This window comes from Xenopus laevis, chromosome 1S, assembly GCF_017654675.1.
Source record: "Xenopus laevis strain J_2021 chromosome 1S, Xenopus_laevis_v10.1, whole genome shotgun sequence".
NCBI classification, from domain to species: Eukaryota; Metazoa; Chordata; class Amphibia; order Anura; family Pipidae; genus Xenopus; species Xenopus laevis.
Genome location: NC_054372.1, coordinates 49448375 through 49469459, shown reverse-complemented (window position 1 = coordinate 49469459; position 21085 = coordinate 49448375). Strand labels below are relative to the sequence as shown.

The following is a 21085-nucleotide window of genomic DNA, read 5'->3' as shown; positions in this document are numbered from 1 at the left end:
TAACTAAGAAATAAATATATTAAACATTATGAAGTCCAGAATACAGTGCTTTGTTAATGCATCACAAATTCTAATTACATAAAAAAAATCGGAAACAGGTAAATTCAATCCCAGTCACAAATTATGTTTTTTTTCCTTTCTTTTTGTTAGAAATCACACATATAAAACCCAGAATATGATGCCAGCGGTTTTGGCACTGAATCCTGCCTATATTTGGTTGGGGCAGAGAAAGAGACATTACATTTAATAAAAGATACAGTAACCGACAGCATTGGACAAGTACATTCTATGGAAATTACCCGTGTGGTTTTTTTTTTCCCTTTTTGTATTTTTTTCTACAGACGCCCTTGATAGTTGTATCTACAAACAATATCTACTGGAGGTTGAAATGAAAGGGATATTGCAAAAAGAAAGTTAGGATGTGGGATGAGCATTTTAGTGGCTTCTCTAGACAGTATTTGAGGGAAATGGGTGCCATTGCCTAATTTGTAGCACAGAATCCAGCTGTGTCTAAGCAAAATCATGATCTGGAAGAACTTGCCTCCTTTGTGTGCCTGCAAATATTAGGGAAACATGAGTACATTTGAACTTGATTTTTTTTTTTAAGAAATGATCAGTTGAGGTGCTATGTTGGTGCTGCTAATAATAACAATATCTGCCTTGAATGAAGGGAATTTCCTTTAGTGTTCTCTGACAAGAATGGCTGTACTAACTTTGAGAAGTCTCCCTCGTTGGAGGCCTTCCATCCTTTCCTTACAGGCTCTGAGTACACAGATATCAGCTGGTTCCTGCCTTCTCTTCTAATCATAATGCTGACAAGGATTCCTATTACCTATAAGCTTTTCCCTTAAAATCACCCTACTCCTTTGGATGTCTGGGAGCCTCATTTTCTACTCATGTCTGCCTCTCTTCTTCCCACTTGTACATATACCATCTTAGGCTACTGACTACAGATACAAATTATTTTCTATTTGTAGCTTCTCTCCCATAGAACATGGCGCTGCCATTCATTACCAGGTGACCTGGGACTGCCTACTGTTTGGCTCAGCTCTACAGAGCAAACACAGATGGGGACCCATCTTTTTTGTTTAGCACGGTGTATATATATATATCTATATTTTAAAATATTGTCCAAGTACACCTATTATGGATTCCCAAATAATTCATCAAGTTCTTGCATCCACTCGTCTCCTGGAGCTCTGTTCATAATAGAGTCCACAAGGTCCACACCATCTGCAATCCCTGGAAAGGAACCAGCACCAACATCTGTGTAACTGTACCCAATATCCTGACTGGGGTTCCTGTCATAGACTTGTCCCTGGTTGTTTTGAGAAAAGCCACCTCCTGGCATTTGCTGTGATGGTGATGGGTTAAAACTTGTCATACTGGGAACCACAGAGTTCATTCCAGACATGATTTGCCTGGGCTGGTTGTTTAGTTGTTGTCCAGGTAATGATTGCATCATTTGCCTCCCTAATGCTGGATTTAGAGCCCTTACAGTTCCAGAACTGTCTACAACACTCTGAGTGTGCCCTTGTTGGAAATGTTGTTTGGGCATCCTTGGCTGGCCAGACTGCATCGGATATATAGATCCATTGTTATATGCCCCAATGTCTCCACTAGTTCTTACAGACATCCCTTGTAGCCCACGTTGTGCCCATCCTTGTGCTCCTTGTGGTAGAGATGTCATCATGTTTTGAAGTCTTGGTGCCTGGCTCCTGTTCATGGGTTGGCCTACAGGTCCTTTCATTTGCTGATGTTGCTGAGACATAACAGGATTAACAAGCATGTTTTGTCCAAAACCCCCCACAAGCCCCAATGGCTGTCCAGAAGAAGGCTGTCTTGGACCTTGCATTGCACTGTGACCCATATTTATGCTGTTTTGGTTTGGGTGCTGCATCATTTGGTTTACCCCCGTATTCATGTTGTACATTGCTGGTTGGTTATTTGATGTGTTGCTGTAGGGTGCCATGCCCATCTCAGGTTGTAGAGATGAAGCAGCTCCTGGGTTTTGGGATGGGCCCATGGGTAGCATTCCTGTACTTTGGGCCATCATCCGTGATGTTCGCATATTCTGAAGAGCTGCTTGGTTTCTTGCTATATCACCTGTAGATTGCAATAAAAACACATTAAACAATTTATTCTTTATTAACTTTTATAACACAGATATTTGAAGGGCAAGGCTTATAAATGTCACTTTTTTCTGAGATGCCACAAATAAGTATGGCTAATGTCCCCAATGCTGCTGAACTGCTCAGGAACTGCCATCGATTTAAATGGAGCAGCCCTGGAGCTGAATAACCATCTTTTATTCCCTTATAACCTATATAGCTTTCAGGCAGTTGATCACAGTTTCTTACAAATGCGTGTGCAAATGCAGAATGGATGTCAAAATTATGAATGCAGCTCTGGTGAACTACAACCCCCAGCTTGCACAAATAAAATGCTGAAACTTATGGTTGAGAGCCTTCAAAAGGCAGCAAGTATAACATTCTTATGCTATTATGTAAAAACATATGTATTGCTGGTATTGTAACCCATAACAAACAGTATTTGCATTTTACTAGTCTATAGTTATCTTACTGATTGGGGTGAATATGATCAGAATATTGGATTTTTGACTCCTAGGAATAAGAAACCTTGTGTAGTAGTGATTACTTTATCCCTATATTGCTTGTGACTCTAATTGTATGGGTGTGTATATGTCTGTGTGAATGCGCACAATGTATTTCTGCTGCTTAGGAACCCTTTGGCTACAATATGACATTAAAGGAACAGTAACACCAAAAAATGTAAGTGTTTTAAAGTAATGAAAATAGCATGTACTGTTGCTCTGCACTGGTAAAACTGATCTGTTTGCTTCAGAAACACTACTATAGTTCATATAAACAAGCTGCTGTGGAGCAATGGCAGAAATTGAAAAACGGCTATATGGCACAGGTTAACTAATGGATAACAGATAACACCATTAGATAGACAGAGCTTATCTGCTATCTGCTGTGTTACTTGAGCTTTTTCTCCTTTGAATGGCTGCCCCCATTGCTACACAGCAGCTTATTTATATAAACAATAGTAGCATTTCTTAAGCAAACACAGCAGTTTTACCAGTGCAGGGCAAAACTGCATTATTTTTTCATTACTTTAAAACACTTTTATTTTTTGACGTTACTGTTCCTTTAATGTGACCCATGAGTATATTGTTTGCATTGGGGGGCACACCTGTATTGGAGACCCCCCATTTACTATTTCCACTGAACTCTTTTGTCTATTTTCTACACCTAAAGGGACTGAAATGTGTAGAATTTCTGCAGCCTGAATCCCCAATGCTTAACTGTGTAACTTTAATCCATCTGCACTATTGTGTTTATGCAGTGCTGCTGCTGGAGATCCAGGCACAGTCAGTTACAACCTAACACCAACACTCTACCATAAGTACCATCTGGTACCATAAGTACAGCATGCTTCAGGGAGGCCCGAAGGTAACTCTATATCTCCTGCTATATTTCTTCTTGCATATAAAGCCTGAGGCAAAAGAGATCGATTCTTCTACTTTTCAGTAACACTTAAAATAATGAACAATAATTCTTCTGCACATGTATAACACATTCAGATGCCAGTTTTGTTTCCAACAACCTATGCCTCATGGATAACCTCACGCTGAAAACCAAACATACACTTTTCAATAAAAGGATACCCGTTAGTTAAGCTCTAAGTGCACAATGCACTGACAATCGAAAAAAGAAAATTGCATGCCACTTTAGGCTTATGATCTGCAGTCAAAACGTAACCTTGTTCAATCCAGAACTGGTATTAATCCATATGTGTAAGTCTTTGTGATGGGAATTCTATTGATTGCGACAGAGAAAGAAGCGCTTGAGTGAAGCTCAAATTGCTGGAACACAAGCATGACCTAGACTGTGGAATTTCCTCTCTAATGACAAGAAGGTCCAAGGATTACTATTCTTACATACCTCTATGCCCAGTCATTATGCCCTACACTACCCGAGTCCTATCCAGTTCAACAACACCTGCAGTACTCCATGATGCACATTCCAGGCCCTGATCCAAAAGTCCATTGAAAAACATGGTCACTATATCCCTCCTTAGAAGGTTTATGCCAGCAGAATTCCAAAGCTTTGATCAGGGGCCTGTAGTACAGAGGGAACTTGGCTCTTACCTGGGAACTGATTGACTTGCTGCACTGTGTATGGATTGCGCTGCTGCTGCTGCTGGAGGTGCTGTCTGTTCATGTGAGGCTGCTGCATCTGCTGCTGTGGAAGCACAGACAAAGTTTGTCAAAAAGTAGCATCAAATGTGGTAAAACAGATAGCGGAACATGATATCACTTATAATCTATGCTGGCCATTCACAGGCTGCAAGATGTCCTTCAAACCAAGATGGGAGCTTATTCAGTCAATTTCAATATATATTGCTGATCACCAACTGTGAAAGAGAGGTACAGACACAGTAAGGACTTTCATGTTTACAATCACGTGGTTTGGGGGGGGGGGGGACTGATGGTCAATAGAATGGGGATAATTTAAAAGTATTTTATGGTACAGGTACCTGTTATCCAGAATGCTCAGGACCTGGTTTTTAAGGGATCTTTCTATAATTTGGATTGTCATACATTAAGGGGCATATTTACATATGGTCAAATATCGAGGGTTAATTAACCCTCGATATTCGACTGCCGAATGTAAATCCTTTGACTTCGAATATCGAAGGTGAAGGATTTACCGCAAATAGTAAATAGGATTTTAAATAGGATTTTAATCTATTGATCGAACGATTTTTCTTCGACCAAAAAATTGCTAGGAAGCCTATGGGGACCTTCCCCGTAGGCTAACATTGCACCTCGGTAGGTTTTAGGTGGCGAAGTAGGGGGTCGAAGTTTTTTTTTAAAGAGACAGTACTTCGATTATCGAATGGTCGAATATTCGAACGATTTTTAGTTCGAATCGTTCGATTCAAAGTCGTAGTCGAAGGTTGAAGTAGCCAATTCGATGGTCAAAAAAACATTCAAAATTCGAAGTTTTTTTTATTCTATTCCTTCACTCAAGTAAATGGGCCCCTAAGTCTACTAGCAGGAAGATAATGTATGATAGTGTTTATATGTGGCCAGATCAGTATTCCACTAAGATTAAGATAGATGGGAAGGGATACCCCAGGAGAAATTCAATGCACAGACCTCACTGGTAGAATGACATTTGCTATAATAATAGTATTATAATAGTTTAAAAAAATATATATGTATATATATTTTTTACTATATATATAAATAAAATTCTATAGACCAGTGATTCCATTATGAAAACTGCAGCCAACCACAAACATAATTTGATGGTTTATATAATTTAATCTAATTTTTCACTAATATGATAGCCTTCTACATAGAAGCCAACTTCTTGGGAAGTGTTATTAAGTCAAGAGGCTGCTAGAGGGAGCTGCTGCTCAATAGATTATAAAGTTCTCCCCAGCCCCGAGCCTCAGTTCCAACTATACTGCAAGCTTTTTGTGCCCAGGTGGACACACAGCCCCTAAATTGTTTCCCAGCTTCAGTCTACTTTGGCTATGGAGCTTGTGAATGTAAGGCAAATTTAAGTCCTGTAAGTATTTAAGTAGTAGATTTACATTTAATTGGCCTTGGCAAAACAATAAAGCATGTGTTGATCAGAAAGTGTTTTGTTTTGCAAATATTTAAAGCAGATGATGGTCATATCAAGATTTAGTATAGGTATATGACCTGTTATCCAGAATGCTCGGGACCTGGGGTTTTCCGGATAAGGGATTTTCATACCTTAAGTCTACTAAAAAATCACGTAAATATTAAATAAAACCAATAGGCTAGTTTTGATTCCAATACGGATTAATTATATCTTAGTTTGGATCAAGTACAAGGTACTGATTTATTATTACAGAGAAAAAGGAAATCATTTTGAAAAATTTGGATTATTTGGATAAAATGGAGTCTATGGGAGACGGCCTTTCAGTAATTTGGAGCTTTTTGGATAACGGGTTTCCGGATAACGGAACCAATACCTGTCCAGGAACTAATAGTATCCCAAAAACAGGCCTACACGCTTCTGGATCATAAAGGAAATTGCCTAGAAATCAGGTAGACCAGGCATCCTGTTACGTTTTCAATAACCACTGCTGGGGGTTACTTTATTTTCTGTTTTCTGCTAAAAAGGTGTTTCATAAAACATAGCAGAATTATTCCCGCGTTATTGAGCAGCAGCAAACAGTTCCACTTTAACTAAATGCCTATTCTACATTACATTAACAACTCGCATTGTCAGAAATCTGCAAAACTCCAAGCAAATCATTTTTACAGTCTTATTTTTTCTGATTTATTCCCATATTTACTGATGACGGCAAGAAGGTGGAGTTTTTTTATTCCACAAGAAATGGCCCCAAACTCCCATCTATATTGCAAGGCAGAAAATATGGCATTATTTAGCAAATAAATATTGGTAGTCCATAATGTTTTCTGACTTATATTATGTCGTATGCTTCATGATACCATATGTCATTATTAACGTACCTGCTCAGCCAGTATTTGCTGTTGCTGCTGTCTCTGCTCCCTGAGAAACTGCTGCTTCTGTTGCTCCATGAGCTGGGCTCTTTGCTCTATAAGCATCTGCTTCATCATGGCAGCTTGTGGCTGGTTGGGCATGAATCCTGGACCCCCAGGGGTGGCACCAGACTGCTGCATGGGACCCGACGGCCTTGATATCCCAATTGCATTCTGTTCCTGTACACAAGAAATTATATTATTAAATTATATATTCAGCTTCCAGGTACCTTGACTAGACATATGTACATGATATTATAGCTACTGTCCTTCTGGCAGATTTGTAAACAGCCAAAAAGCACTGAAACACCTTCCACTGCAGGAGTCCCCAACCTTTTTTGGCACGGGGACCAAAGAAGAGCCAAATTGGCTCGGGGGGGGGGGGGTTAGTTAATTGTTTTATGGTCCACTTCAGTAATGTCCGGTTCTGGGCCTACGGGAACCCCTGTTCCACTGTACAGTAAATACAATAAAAACCTTCTACCGACAGGTATGGGACCAAAAATATATAAATCCATATTCCAAATGGGTCTGGTTTTAAAATACCAGAACACCATTTCCTATAGAATCCATTTAAAAATGTTTTATGTTTTTGAAATGGGTTTCTTCTCTGTAATTATAACATGGTACATTGTACTTGATGGTAACTAAGCGGCATAAAATGTTGGCAAGAAAACATTATTTTATGGTAGACACAAAGACTAGTAACCTAGAGTACAGAAAGCGCCTTTAGTCGGAAACCCCCAAGACCCAAGCATTCCATATCTGTAGTAAAACGCCTCATGATACACACCATTGTGTCAACAGTAACATTTAAAGGACATGTGACCCCCCCCCCAAAAAAATGTAATCAATGTACAGCTTCTTTGAAGTATTGGAATACCTGCCACTCTGGTTGTTAAAGGCTGCAACATCCCCTTAATCACTTAGAAATCCTTCTCCTCCTCTAACCCACTCTGTCCTCTCCCTCAGGAATTTACTTTGGCTGTTGGTTTATGAGCATGCTCAGTTCTTCTCAGCTTAGATTACTAAACACACCCTCCAGTCTAAGAGCCAATGAAGAGATAGCATTGCTGGATTCCATAGAAACTCTAGTCAATCAAAGTATGTTGGGCCTGTTTAAACCTGCATTCTGCATTGCATGAACTTTACAGCATACATGTCCTGTTTGCACATGTGAATGTTACATATGTGTCAGAGGGAAAATGGTCGCCGGGTGAAAGATACTATTTGTTTTAGGAAAATGTGATGGCGCTGGCAAATGGAGGTTATATATGCAGTACAAATGATGTGGCTTGGGTGGGGAAGATATGTCCAACTTATATACATGGTAGGAAAATGTAGCCTATACTTGTCCTTTAAAGGCTTTAAACCTCACTATAGGAATTAGGGAATTATGTGTGTATGGCCAGCTATGTATGCAGAACCACTGGCTTATTAGCACTCTATTCAAATATCTCAGTTGCAAATCACTCACTATTAGTCACATGGCATCAGGTGGCATTATTTCCTATGGCAAACGTTGGCACATAATGATGTGTTTATGGAATTATTCAAGTGTATGTTTTTGTAACATTATAATAATGGTTTATAGCACTTCTCTAACAGTATAAGAATCTCATCTTCTTAGTTTAGTTTCAGCCCTGCCAAGTTATGCCCAGTTATGCACCCCCTTGAACAGTAGCATAACCAGATGTTACTGGGCTCACAGCAAATTCATTTTAGGGGCCCCAACATATCCTTTTTATCAATATATGATGAAATTGCTCATTAATTAAGGCCTTATGGGCCCCCCTATACCTCCTGAACCCTCCTGCAGCCGCAGGTTCTGACTCAGGGGCATAACTGAAGACCCTGCGGCTGCAGGGGGGCTCAAGAGGTATAGGGGCCCTGTGAGGTCCTTATTCATATACAATTTCAATAAATATTGGTAAAACAGGTAAATCTCTAGACATTTTGGGGGCCTGAAAAAAGTTTTCTGTAAATTGTAATTAAATCCAGCTTGTTTAGCACAAATAATGTTATTATTAGTGAGATATTCTCTCCCCAATATAATCCATTTACTAGACTGCTTGTAAACCGCCATTTTTTAAAAAAAAATAATTTTGTGGCATCATACATTCAGTTGGCCTAAGCTCTCTATAGAGCTCTTTGTATGACTGTATTATTTTGTAATATACTGGCCACCAATCATATGAAATAGTAAATAAGTGGTCCATGGGGTGGAACAGTGGTGTAAGTTGACCCTGCGTCTGTGGGAAGGGGGGTGGATCTGCTTCCTCTGTATGGTGGCCTGCAGGTTTTTTTTGTGGAGAATTAGCCAGCACTGCACTAGGTTATGTGACACTGCTTTATGAGTGTGACTGCATAGGTTACACAAGGAATACTGCATCCAAAGCAAACAAAATACCCACATTCTTTTGTTATTGTCCAGTTGCATTTTTCCCAGCCCTTTTCCTGAAACATCTTTATTATTGGATTCGCCAAGTACAGTCGATTATTAAAAAATAATAAAAGCGAAGATTTCTAAACGTTAAACTTCACACATTGTTAATTTTCTAGATAACTAACTTCAAAATTAGCTCCTTTGTAACAAAGGATTATAATCTGAAATGCTGAATTAAAGAGACCTTTGTCTGGGCCACATTAATACATTTGTATCTAGAAAGTAGACAGCCAGCCTTTTATAAAATTGCTTATCTTTAATTTCCCAAGGGCACAACATCTAAGGCATATTGGGAGCTTTTTAATTTAACCACAAGCAGCTCCTGTATCTCGTCATTCACTTTGCTCATATTCAGAAACCAGGCTTACAATGAAAATGTAATGAATGGGTCATTCTGCAGAATTGAATCCATATACACAGCTACTAAAATCCATCCAATCTCCATCTCCTGAATATCACTGCTTTGCTGCTGTCTTTGCAATCTCTTGGGTACTGTTTATACCAGTCTATAAAGTGGCACTCTAAGGAGGTCATTTTCATCATGTTGATGTATTTACAGTTTGCTTTGGTTAGTTCAGCAAGGCCACGAAATGATCTTTTCCTAATTCGTCCTCTAATGCACTGTGCTAAATTTGGATGATCTGATTGGTTGGCCCTCAAACCAGCGAATGGAACATAATGGGGGCCTTGGGAGACCCACTGGGAGAGGACTGCATAAATCCAATCGCACAGGGAGATTTTCTAATCTGCCTGCTAAATACTTACATTAAATTTAGATGATGAATTGACAGCTTTTATCAATGATTATAATTAAATATCTCTCTGTAAGAAAATATTTCTCGTCAGTAACTGCCATATATTATAAGAGAAATATTTCCATCCCATAGATGCATAGAAAGCCATCAATGACTTTTGATCCCCTGTCAGAAACTGAACTAGAGGGGGGCGGGCCCTGGCGCAGGACGCGCAGCCGGGCCCCCCTCCGTACACCCGGAACTGTCCGGGAATATGCAGTGCGCGGACTGCCGGGGGGCCCTGAGGGGGTGCGGGCCCTGGCCCACTCGCACCCCCTGCTCCCCCGGTAGTTCCGCCCCTGTCCCCTGTATATTTCCACTGAAGTGTTAAAGGGGTGGTTCATCTTTAAGTTAACTTTTAATATGTGATAGAATGGCTAATTCTAAGCAACTTTTCAATTGACCATCATTTTTTCTTTCCTATAGGTTTTGAATTATTTGCCTTTTATTTCTGACTATTTCCATCTCTCAAATGGGGGTCACTGACCCCATCTAAAAACAAATGCTCTGTAAGGCTACAAATGTATTGTTATTGCTACTTCTTATTGCTCCTCTTTCTATTCAGGTCTCTCATATTCATATTCCAGTTTCTTATTCAAATCAATACATGGTTGCTAGGGTAATTTAGACCCTAGCAAACAGACGGCTGAAATTGTGAACTGGAGAGCTGTGGAATAAAAAGCAAAATAACTCAAAAACCACAAATAATAATAAATGAAAACCAATTGCAATTCATCTCAGACTATCCTTCACTACATCATACTAAAAGGTCATTTAAAGGTGAACAACCCTTTTAAAGCCAATCTGTTCCAAGCAGCTTATCTGTTATGTATTTTGTAGCTATGGCCCCTGCAGACCTATTACAACTTGAATAGCAGCCTTCTCCACTAAATAGTAGCTAACAGCATATTATATGTAAATTCATGCAAAACCTTTTCATTATTTGCTGTTACTGGCCCTTTAAAGGAATGAATAAGAACCTGTGCTTGGTGGGGTGCTACAAAAGATCCAGTGATTAATAGCTTACAATAAAATTGGAATCCTGTAACTCAGAGATATAAACCTAATTACTAACCCTAAATTAAAGAGCAAAATAAAATAGCCTCATGGGTGGGGGAGGGAACACCAGGTCAGTGGCTTGGGCACGCAGATCCTGTATAGAGGAATTTAATAAATGATATAATGATTCCTGTACAAGTCCACAGTCTCACAACAAGGGCAGACAAAAGTAGCAAAGGGCCCCTGAGCAGAGTGGTCATGGCAGTACTAGAACTGATCTCCCATCTTCCTTCATTCCCCTTTGCTTGAAGAAACTCCCCTGTGTAGGGTGGCCACATCAAGCAAAAGGGGGTGAGACACTTATGAGCCTAAGCAGAAAGTAACCGCAGTTAAGGGGCCACTGTGCAGCCATACTGTCCTTGTCTAACAGATATTCCCCACAAATGGACAATGGTGGCATTCATTCTTTATACCAGTAGATGGTGATATCAGTCTGATAAAGGTGACATGCTCCTCTCTGGGTGATTGCGGTTCTCTCTCTCTCTCTGTCTCCCCCCTTTCAACATCACCACCTTTTTCATTCCCTCCCCCATACTTGCAGATGGCTTAATCGTGACTACAGTTCCTCCCCACCCCTACAGCCCCCACAGTACGTCTGGGATAATGCTGCTAACGTACAGCTAAGCAGTCAAGAGTGACAGCATAGAGCAGGTAGCCTGGCAACTGACAGCATAATACCGAACAGATGGCGTGATGGACAGTGAGCACACACATACACACACACATACACACACACACACACATACACACTGATATACACACACTGATATGTACACACACACATAACAGCCAGGAGTTCCCAGCAGAATAAATATAGGTTGTTTAAGATTTAACATGCTTGGTTGGTGAGGATCCCTTGCTCACACATAAATCATTTCAGAATCAATTAATCATTGAGCAACAGAGAGGGAATTCCACAACAAGGCCGAGTCAGGGGTTAAGGCTCCTTATGACTTTGTAATCTAGAGAAGGGCAACATGTGGCCTTACAGGCGCTGCTGGGAGCTGTAGTACAAAAACATTGCTGTCCAACTATTGAGCAAGAAGAACTATTGCATTGCTGCTGTAGATTCATTGGGTTGGCTATAGGTATTAAGGCTGGATATGAGAAGGCTACCAAATCCTTGGTTATTAGCTCCGAGGAGATTCTGGTCACCTGTATGTCTCCAATGGCATTTGACCCTAGCTAAAGACACTAGAGAAATATCAGAATAATCAGTCAGACGTCAGCCATTGCCACAGCCCTGGGTGGGAGGAAGCAGCTGCCATATTTCAGCACTTTGGGCTCCCATTAGCTTGGAGTAAGAATATTAACATTCACTAGGCCTCCATCAACAGCTTTATTCTTCCCTGAGGGGAGAAGCCCCATAGTTTGCTGCAGACTGAGGACAATAAGAGGAAAAAGTTCACTCTTTATTTGCTTTAAACCTGCAGGCACTGTTGCACTAACTTCTCCACCCAAATTGCGTATTTCATTTTCACAGTGTAAAAGTAGGTTTGAAACGCATACAGTAATTGAATAAAAGTCACCATTTAGACTTATATGTGGTAAATTCAGCAAGTGGTCTCCTGACAAAGCAAGAGAAGTCGGGCCCTGCGTCTGTGTTGGGGAAGGAAGGAGATGGAGCACAGGGGGCTCAGTGATAGTGTCACAGGGCTGGAGGGAGAACAAGATAGATCAGGAGAGGAAACGAGGGGGCAGGGGCACTTCCGTTACAACACTGAGACTTGACAATACAAATACAGAATAACATGATTCCCAGCTTCACCAACAAAGCAAATAAAAAAGTCCAGTGTGGTAGAAGCCAATGGGACTAGGTATTCATCTATGATTAATTTAAAGAACAATACAGTGTTTTAATATTCATAATGAATAGTAAACAAATACTTCCCAGGCCCTCACTCTGAGAAGCTACAGTATGGCAGCACCTGTTTGTAGCCTTGTATCATTTTGTGAGTTATCATTATGCCTTCACACTGCATATTAGTCAGGAGCATAATTTTTGGGCCCTACAGAGAAATCAATTTAGGGCCCCCTTAGCCTTCAGGAATAAGACTTTTACCCTGATGATGTATTGAACACTGACACTAGATAGAATATTAGAAACTTTATACTTTTACAAAAAATGAAACAACATTGGCCCCATCTGTGGAGTAGTCATAGATCATTTTGCACTTGTAAAATATTCATAAAAGTACCATTGTACTAAGAGCTGGAATATTGCAAATACAAGCCAGCCAACATCTGTCTGCAGTGATGGAATGGCTCAGTCTATAGGCAGTGAGTCTAACGCAAGGATGGGCAAACTGCAGCCTTCTAGTCGCCAGCAGTGTAATACTGGGACAGCAATGTCTCTATATGTGGAATAGTGAGTGATGCTCAGTGTTAAACTGCACTTGGCAATATCCCACCACACAGAGAGAAACACAGATTCAACACATTTCTCTGTGCAGAACTTTGCTCAGCGATTGAAAGAGAGAAGGAAATATTTCCGGTAATTGTGCTTGTGTTAACCAGAGCCAGGAGCAGCATGGGGATCATATTACAGCATAAGCACTAGCCACAGCACCTGCATTAAACAGCCACCTTTCAAATGAAGCACATACACCACCAATTAATTCTATTGGTCTGAGAGATTCCAAATGAGTAGGATCTACCAGAAGGATATCTGGGAAGAATGGACTCCTACATTTATGAAGCTGGAAAGCAGTGTTTTATTTGGATTATATCTGGACATCAGGATTTTGGCTTTGCATTCTTTTTAACCACTAGCTAACAGGTTGTGCTGGGAGTTATAGTCCAACAGCAGCTGCAAAGATGCACTGATCCCTTAAACATATTATAGTGTAGTGTCTTGAGGCAATCCACATTCACTTAGTTGTATCGCTACAGAAGGGAAAAAGGCATGATTATAATAAATGTTCCCACAAAAGGCCCATTGCAGGCAGAACGTTAATGTTGCCCATCATCATTTCATCTTTGCTTCACTAAGTAGTGCAAATAGCACTGAGGTACCATTAAGTGTAGGCTCATATCAGCGCTACCTGTGTGACAGCAACTGATTCCTATATTCCCCAAGAAGAGAATTATACAGATTTTAACCTGGTGATGAGGCGTGAATTAAGATGTAGAGTCTGCATATTCCCATTAATTATTCATAGGTAGCTGTCCCAAAGGCAGAACCTGCTGCCTCTTTCTCTCTCTCTATACAGTCTATACTTAAAGGCAAAGGGCTACATTCTGTAACTCCAATAACTGTCTATACTTTGGCTTTTTTTTTTTTTTTTTTAGTTGAAATACATCTGACCTAAATCAGATACATGTTTATTGATTTGGTTCTTTTTACATAAGAGTATGTGCCCAGAAATATACATGCACTAATTTGCCAAAATAGCAACAGCCAACCAAACCACTTGGGATAAGCCTGGCCTGCACTAGAATCTACGGGACAGACATATAAATCTCTGTAAGAATTGCCTATCTCCAAACCCCTGTGAAAATCCTGTGTTTTGCACCCATTTCACACAGAGAAAATGAGAATTAGGTAAGAACTACAATGGATTCTTACTACCACTTACTTACTTGTCCCCCAGGGACTGAAGTGCTGAGCATCGCATATACCCCCAATCTAGTCATTTATTTTGCCACATCCATTTTGATTACTTCTGATGGCATACTGAAAGCAGAGTACGGTTTGTAGATATGCAAATCCCATTATGGCTTTCGAAAATATTATTCACTGAACCAGTACATTTGAGTATAATGGATAGATAAATGGCACAATATATGGAAACAAAACACATGTTGCCATTATCTTCGCTATTTCTTCCCACAGTCCTGCTGCACTTTAATGACACCACAATGGGTGTATCGCCTAATGGCCAGGGTGCTTGGTTTTAGAATCATGGGGGGCAAAGACATAACAAAACAGCTTTATTTGTACCCCATAAAGAAATACCATAAACCCAAAATAACAATCTAGTTTTTTTTATGTAAATGCTTTTAGTAGCTTGAAGACATGGTTCTCCAATTTGTGTAAACCCCCACTATAAACCCTCTCTTGCTTGGGGCCCAGGACAAATCCCTCTTTGCCTTTTGGCCTAAATTTAAATTGGCATTGTTGGTAACCACATGCATATAATGACATACAAGCATTGAATGTACAGTAAAGGCAAGGGGCTCACAGGCACAGCATTCTTCTGCTGTCTTTCCTGGATCCACGGGGTTAACTTCAGATCTGTGTGGCTTGTGCACACGAGTCAGCTGGTACTAGAACTGGGACAAAAGCCAACTGCTTCCATTTATAGACAAAACATCACCCTCCTGCCAAAAGGAGGCCCCTTGCTGCAGCCAAGCTACAAGAAAACAACAGCAGAAAACAGTCGGCTTCTGGACGTGGCGTGACGTGACATCATCCTCCGCACCTTGCTGAGTTCTTTTCAATGTAGTGTACCTGGCCATATGGTCTGCAGTGGGGAGCTCTGTTATAGGCTTTGTCCAAGGAAACAACTGGTGTGCAGCCATATGCACCTCACTACAAGTGACAGTATATAAACCAGGAGTCCTGCAAGCCATTAGCTGCAACAAACCTTATCTGTGCAACTTGTCCCATGTACTGTATGTTGCCATTATCTTATGACAAACAAATATGTGTACTGCACAGGGTAGCGCTTGTCTATCACAGCTTATTGGACCAAAAAACACACAGGACTTTTGTGATTATTTTGTGAAGTCTATTTTGGGTCCAACCTTTGGCCTTTCAACTGTTTTTTTAACTATGTAGTAGTAGAGCAATCTTTCAGGCAGACTTCAGTGCTTCTGTACCAATAAGGCTGATTAGTAATTAATACAGATAATTGCTACATGGCAGCACAGAAACCAGTGCAACTAGCAGCAGAATTTAATAATCAGCCTTGTAGCATCAGCTTATATTACAGACAAACCTCATTTTCTGATGGATAATTTGTGACAACCCCTAAGCTTAACTTCTCAACAGCTGCTCAGAGCCCACTGAGCATGTGATTGTCACAGACACTTTCCAAGATGGTGACCCCCTGTGACAAGTTTGAAGTCCTTTATTATTGCTGCTATTGACAAGCTGATACTTTAGGCTTTTGCAGTAAGTTCACTATATAAAACATGGCATTTTTAGCCATGTTTTAGCCATGTTTTACATAGGAATGCTGGTGGTTGCAGGATGAGCACATCCCTGGTTAAAAGCATTTTAGTATTGTAGAATAGGACAAGGCCGTGTGTATATGTATGTGTATGACTGTATGTGTATTTTTTCTCAGTGACTTTGATTAATCCTACAGTGCTGTGTTTTCTCTGTGCTTGGGATCCCACACAGCAAGGAACATAGCATAAACACAGGCCAATACATCACTGCAAAATATTCTCCTCTTCTTGTTTTTCTAAGACTGGAGGCAGAGTGGGTGGTCGGAATGATACTGGGTCTGGGAACAGGGAACTTGAAGTATAAACCCTGCTTTAGTCATGTGACAAGTGGGCGGCAGTCATTGTTGCTGGGGCCATTGCTTATGCGGCTCAGTCACCCTTAATCCTAAAGGCGTAAATGGCTTGTGGGTGCCACACGAGTCTCTAATACAGATAGACTAGCAGTACATATATTACTATATCAATGCACAAATATTTATGTGACTGTTCAGAAAGATAATTAAGAAAACACTCCCTTTGAATCGCATCTGATTCCCCTGCCAGGAAGGATTTATAGGCAAACACAATATAAGAACAGATAGTCCCTTCTTATTTTATCTAAATGGAACAGTTTAGTGTAAAAATAAAAACGGGTTAAATAGATAGGCTGTGCAAAATAAAAAATGTTTCTAATATAGTTGGTTAATCGAAAATGTAATGTATAAAGGCTGGAGTGACTGATGTCTAACATAATAGCCAGAACACTACTTCCTGTTTTTTCAGCTCTCTAACTCTGAGTTAATCAGCAACTTGAAGGGGGGCACATGGAACATAACTGTTCAGTGAGTTTGTAATTGATCCTCAGTATTCAGCTTAGATTCAAAGGCAACAGTCATGACCCACCTCAAGTCAGTGGAAACCAAGAGAGCTGCAAAACAGGAAGTAGTGTTCTGGCTATTATGTTAGACATCCAGACATTCCAGCCTTTATACATTACATTTTTGGCTAACTAACTATATTAGAAACATTTTTTATCTTGCACGGCCTATTTATTTACCTAGTTTCTATTTTTATACTGAACAATTCCTTTAAACAGAGTATATGTCAGGCTGTGCTGGAAATCAAGCCAGGGACCTTTGGGTTTCTGGCTTGATGCTTTAACCATTGGGCCAGTTGAGCAACCTGCAGGTTTGCTCACTATATGTTACCTGGCCTCTGCAGCCCCAGCCCAGCAGCAGCCTGATTGGTTGCAGTCAGCCAATCAGGGCTGACTCTGCCCTATATGAGACCAGCTCTCCAAACACTCCTTGCCTGAGCATTGGTTTCCATTCTAGCAGTGTGGCATTGTCCCTAGCTACGGGATTTCTGTTCTTGCCTCCTTCCTATTCTGCCTTTTCTTGCTTTGCTTAGCCTTGTCTTGTCTGAACCCTTCCCTGTCTTGTCCTGCCTGGCTCTGAACCTTGTCTTGTCTTGATCTGCCTTACCTTCCCCTTCCAGTTCTGCTCCGGTCCTGCTTTAAACCTTGATCTTTCCTTGCCTTAACCCTGCCTTGTTTGCCTTGACCGACCTTGCCTTTCTGGTTCCTGCTTACTGCACCCTGTCTATATCTTCCCTCATCTCGCTCTGCATCTTGCCCTGCCTTTTACTTCCTCTTGGTATCCAGTCCTCTAGCTATCCTGCCCGTCTGCATCTGTACTCTCCTGCTTTCCTGTCCTTCTGCTCCCACCCTCTCCTTCTGCTCCAGTTTAGTCTCCTTATGCCCTCTATCCCCAGTTTGATCTGATCTACGCCCGCACCGTCCTGTCCCATCTAGTCTGTTCCTGTCCAGAGTCGTCACCCTCTTCACCCTGTCTAGTCCAGTCCTGATCTTCGCCCTCTCCGTCCTGTTCCGCTCTGCACCTGTTCCAGTCTGACTCATCGCCCTCTTCAACCTGTTCCTGCCTTGCCTTTACATGTTCCCCAGGCACATACAGCCTCAAGGACTCGCCCTTCCCTCATCAGTCTCCACAGCGCCCCCTACATAATCCTTGACATTATATTAATGGCAGTGATTTTACATAGATAAGAAATGTGCTGCGTTATAATGTGGTCCAGTGACCTTCAGAGGAAGAGAGAGAAACAATAACGTGCACTGCTGGCTTGAATTTACATAGTTACTACTTGTTGGACTTTGCCCATCAATTATAAACAGCAAGGGACTGGGCGGCATTAGAAAAGAGGGGTTGGGGGGGCTTTTTTTAATTGCAGTAGGTTCTGAAAATAAATATTTCTTATGTGATTTAAGATTGCAGAGCTGACTCTTGCCTATCCTACAGATGTGATCCTGAGTGGCCTTTCTGTCATAGTGGAGAAGTCTGATGTGCGTCATTCTTTCTCTTTAGATCAGCTCTCCAGAGGAAAGGAGTGCAATTCTTGCTGTGTCTTTACAGTAGCGTTATTGTCAGGGATGGGGCATTCGTGTGCACTGTATAGGTTGTAATGGATGTTTTCTCCTGACCTATATAGGGCCAGAAACAAAACGTGCATTCAGTGTGTATGATACAAAAAGGATTTGGGCTTGTCTTCTTGCACTTACAACAGTCGTCTCTACCAATGCAGAAGCCAATTTCCGTAGATGAAATACATTTCATAGACAAATTGTGTTTTGGACTATTTTGTTCTTTTAAATGATAATGTTTAAATCATCCAGAGCTTGTGTATTTCCCCTTGATACACAAAAAGTCTAAAGACTTGAATTGCAGGGTGCAGGATATAAAATAGGCAAATACAGATATAGGATGCCTTATCTGGAAACCCATTATCCGGAAATCCATTATCCAAAAAGTTCTGAATTATGGGAAGGCCACAGACCACATATTAATGAAATAATTTAAGATTTTAAAAATAATTTTCTCTTTCTCTGTAATAATAAAACCGTCAGAGGCGTAACTACAGAGGAAGCAAACCCTGCGCTGAGGTATAGGGGCTTCATGAGGCCCAAATTCATATACAATTTCAATAAATATTGGTAAAACAGACATTTTGAGGGCCTGAAAAACTGATTTCCTGTGGGGCCCATTAATATCTAGTTATGCTACTTTTTTAGCTGAAGGTATGGAGATCCAAATTATGGAAAAATCCCTTATCTGGAAAACTCCTGGATAACAGGTCCCATAAGTGTATCTTAAAAGGTGTTGCCAAAATTGTGAAAATAGTCTATGTATTTAAATGAATATCTAATCTTGGGTAAAGTTGGTTGCACTATTGGTTGCATATTAATTCCACACTGAACTTGTCTGCAAACACTCAAAGGTCACTATACCAAGATAGACATAAATATGTATTGCTGAAAAAAGTACCCTCTGGTTGTAACAGAAGTTCTGTGTTAACCATCAGTTCTATAAATACGCTATTCTTATTTATCAATTGGACAGAACATTTTCCAAGCCGGGAAACACACTTGTAGGTAACAAATACAGGACAACCTAATATTACAGCAGAAATGAACAGTGATATTGTAACTGAATAGCAGCTTGTTAGCTTTTCTCCAAAACAGTGTTGAACCCTTTATATCTCTTAGTGGTGGGCTTAGAGAATAAGAAGTAACTATGTATATAACTACATATGTCAATATGCCATCTTAAAAGGTTTGTGTTGTTTTTGTTATTAACACTATAATGGAATAGTATCAATAGCAGCTTTACTGTGCCCCACAGATTACAGCCGGCCCACAGATCTATTTCACTCTACATTCTGAAACCTTATCATGTTCCAAATATCTTGGGAAACTTAAACCAGGGACTTTCCACGATAGCCAATCCACCGCAGTAGTACAAAATCCACAGCACCAACACACTCACTTTTGTGTTTGTATTGTAGAATCAACACTTTATATCACTTCAAGAGCTATAGCATATAAGGTATATTCTCCACCATGGCTCTTTTTAGCCAGCATAGAAACACCTGAATACATGTAGCCTGTCATTTAGTGGATGGTTCACCTTTAAGTAAACTTTTAGTAAGTTATAGAATGGCCAATACTAAGCAACCTTTCAATTGGCCTTCAGTATTTCATTTCTTTCTATAGTTTTTCAATTATTTGCATTATTCTGACTCTTTCCAGCTTTTAAATGGGACTCTCATGCTCCATCTACAAAACAAATGTTCTGTAAGGCTACATATGTATTGTTATTGCTACTTTTTACATTACTCATCTTTCTATTCAGGCCCTCTCCTACAGTGTCGGACTGGGGGTCCTGGGGCCACTGGGACTGAACTGCAACACCAGGGGCCCACCCAAAAACCTTACACCAGGGGCCCACCCAAAAACCTTAACCAAGGCCCACTCTCAGTACTATTATTCTTCCTCTCCTCACTCAACCTCTATTCTTCTAATCTCTTTTCTTTACATACTATAATCTATTAATCCATTTATTTTGCTTCTTTGGGGTCCGTTTACTAAAGTGCGGTAAATCTGACTTTAAGTTTCCGCATGTTATCGCTGAGAATATTTTTCCGCCAGAATATTCGCAACGACTACGTTTACTAGACAGTGATGCGCTCAGAAGTCATTGCGATCACTTGCGGTAACTACTTTAACAAACCTGCTTACGTTGGCGGTAATTTTAGCGAGTTGCGAATTTTCGGGCGAAAAATTACGTTTTTGCGAATATTAATGCTGTAAAATAGTCTTGTTTTATGGCGGTTATTATGGCAATTTTTACTGTGACATTTATGGCCAGAAATGCATCTTCAAAACTCATAAACTTTATTGACTGATGATTATACCATCCAACAACATCACCAGCGTAACACCAATCAAACATGTCTGCATCATATAAACCCTTCTGCCAACAGAATCATATGAACAAGTAAATCATACCAGTCAATCTCTTTGCTTCATAGAAATGTACAGTTTAATGTAGCCAATTACAATGAAACCAAAAAAGCGTAGAGGCTGACGAATCCTTGGATTGTAATGCCGCTGCCAATAATACGCCTCTGAGCTGAAAATGCTGCTTTTGCAACAGATAGACACAGAAGCCAAAACATCCTGCCAGCAATAGCTACAGA

General features: G+C 40.4%; 1 protein-coding gene across 2 annotated transcripts in view; it reads right to left on the bottom strand.

The window, feature by feature from the left end:
- The window catches only part of maml3.S (mastermind like transcriptional coactivator 3 S homeolog), a 220791-nt gene continuing 199706 nt past the window's right edge, over positions 1-21085 (bottom strand). Inside the window, exons 3-5 of one of the 2 annotated variants that reach the window (XM_018243293.2) lie at positions 6548-6757; positions 4178-4271; positions 1-2106 (exon numbers count right to left, since the gene is read on the bottom strand). In XM_018243293.2, coding sequence (XP_018098782.1) covers positions 1145-2106; positions 4178-4271; positions 6548-6757 — 1266 coding nt within the window. In that variant the 3' untranslated portion in view covers positions 1-1144. The remainder of the gene's footprint in view (positions 2107-4177; positions 4272-6547; positions 6758-21085) is intronic. The other variant, XM_041579571.1, reaches the window with a different exon arrangement.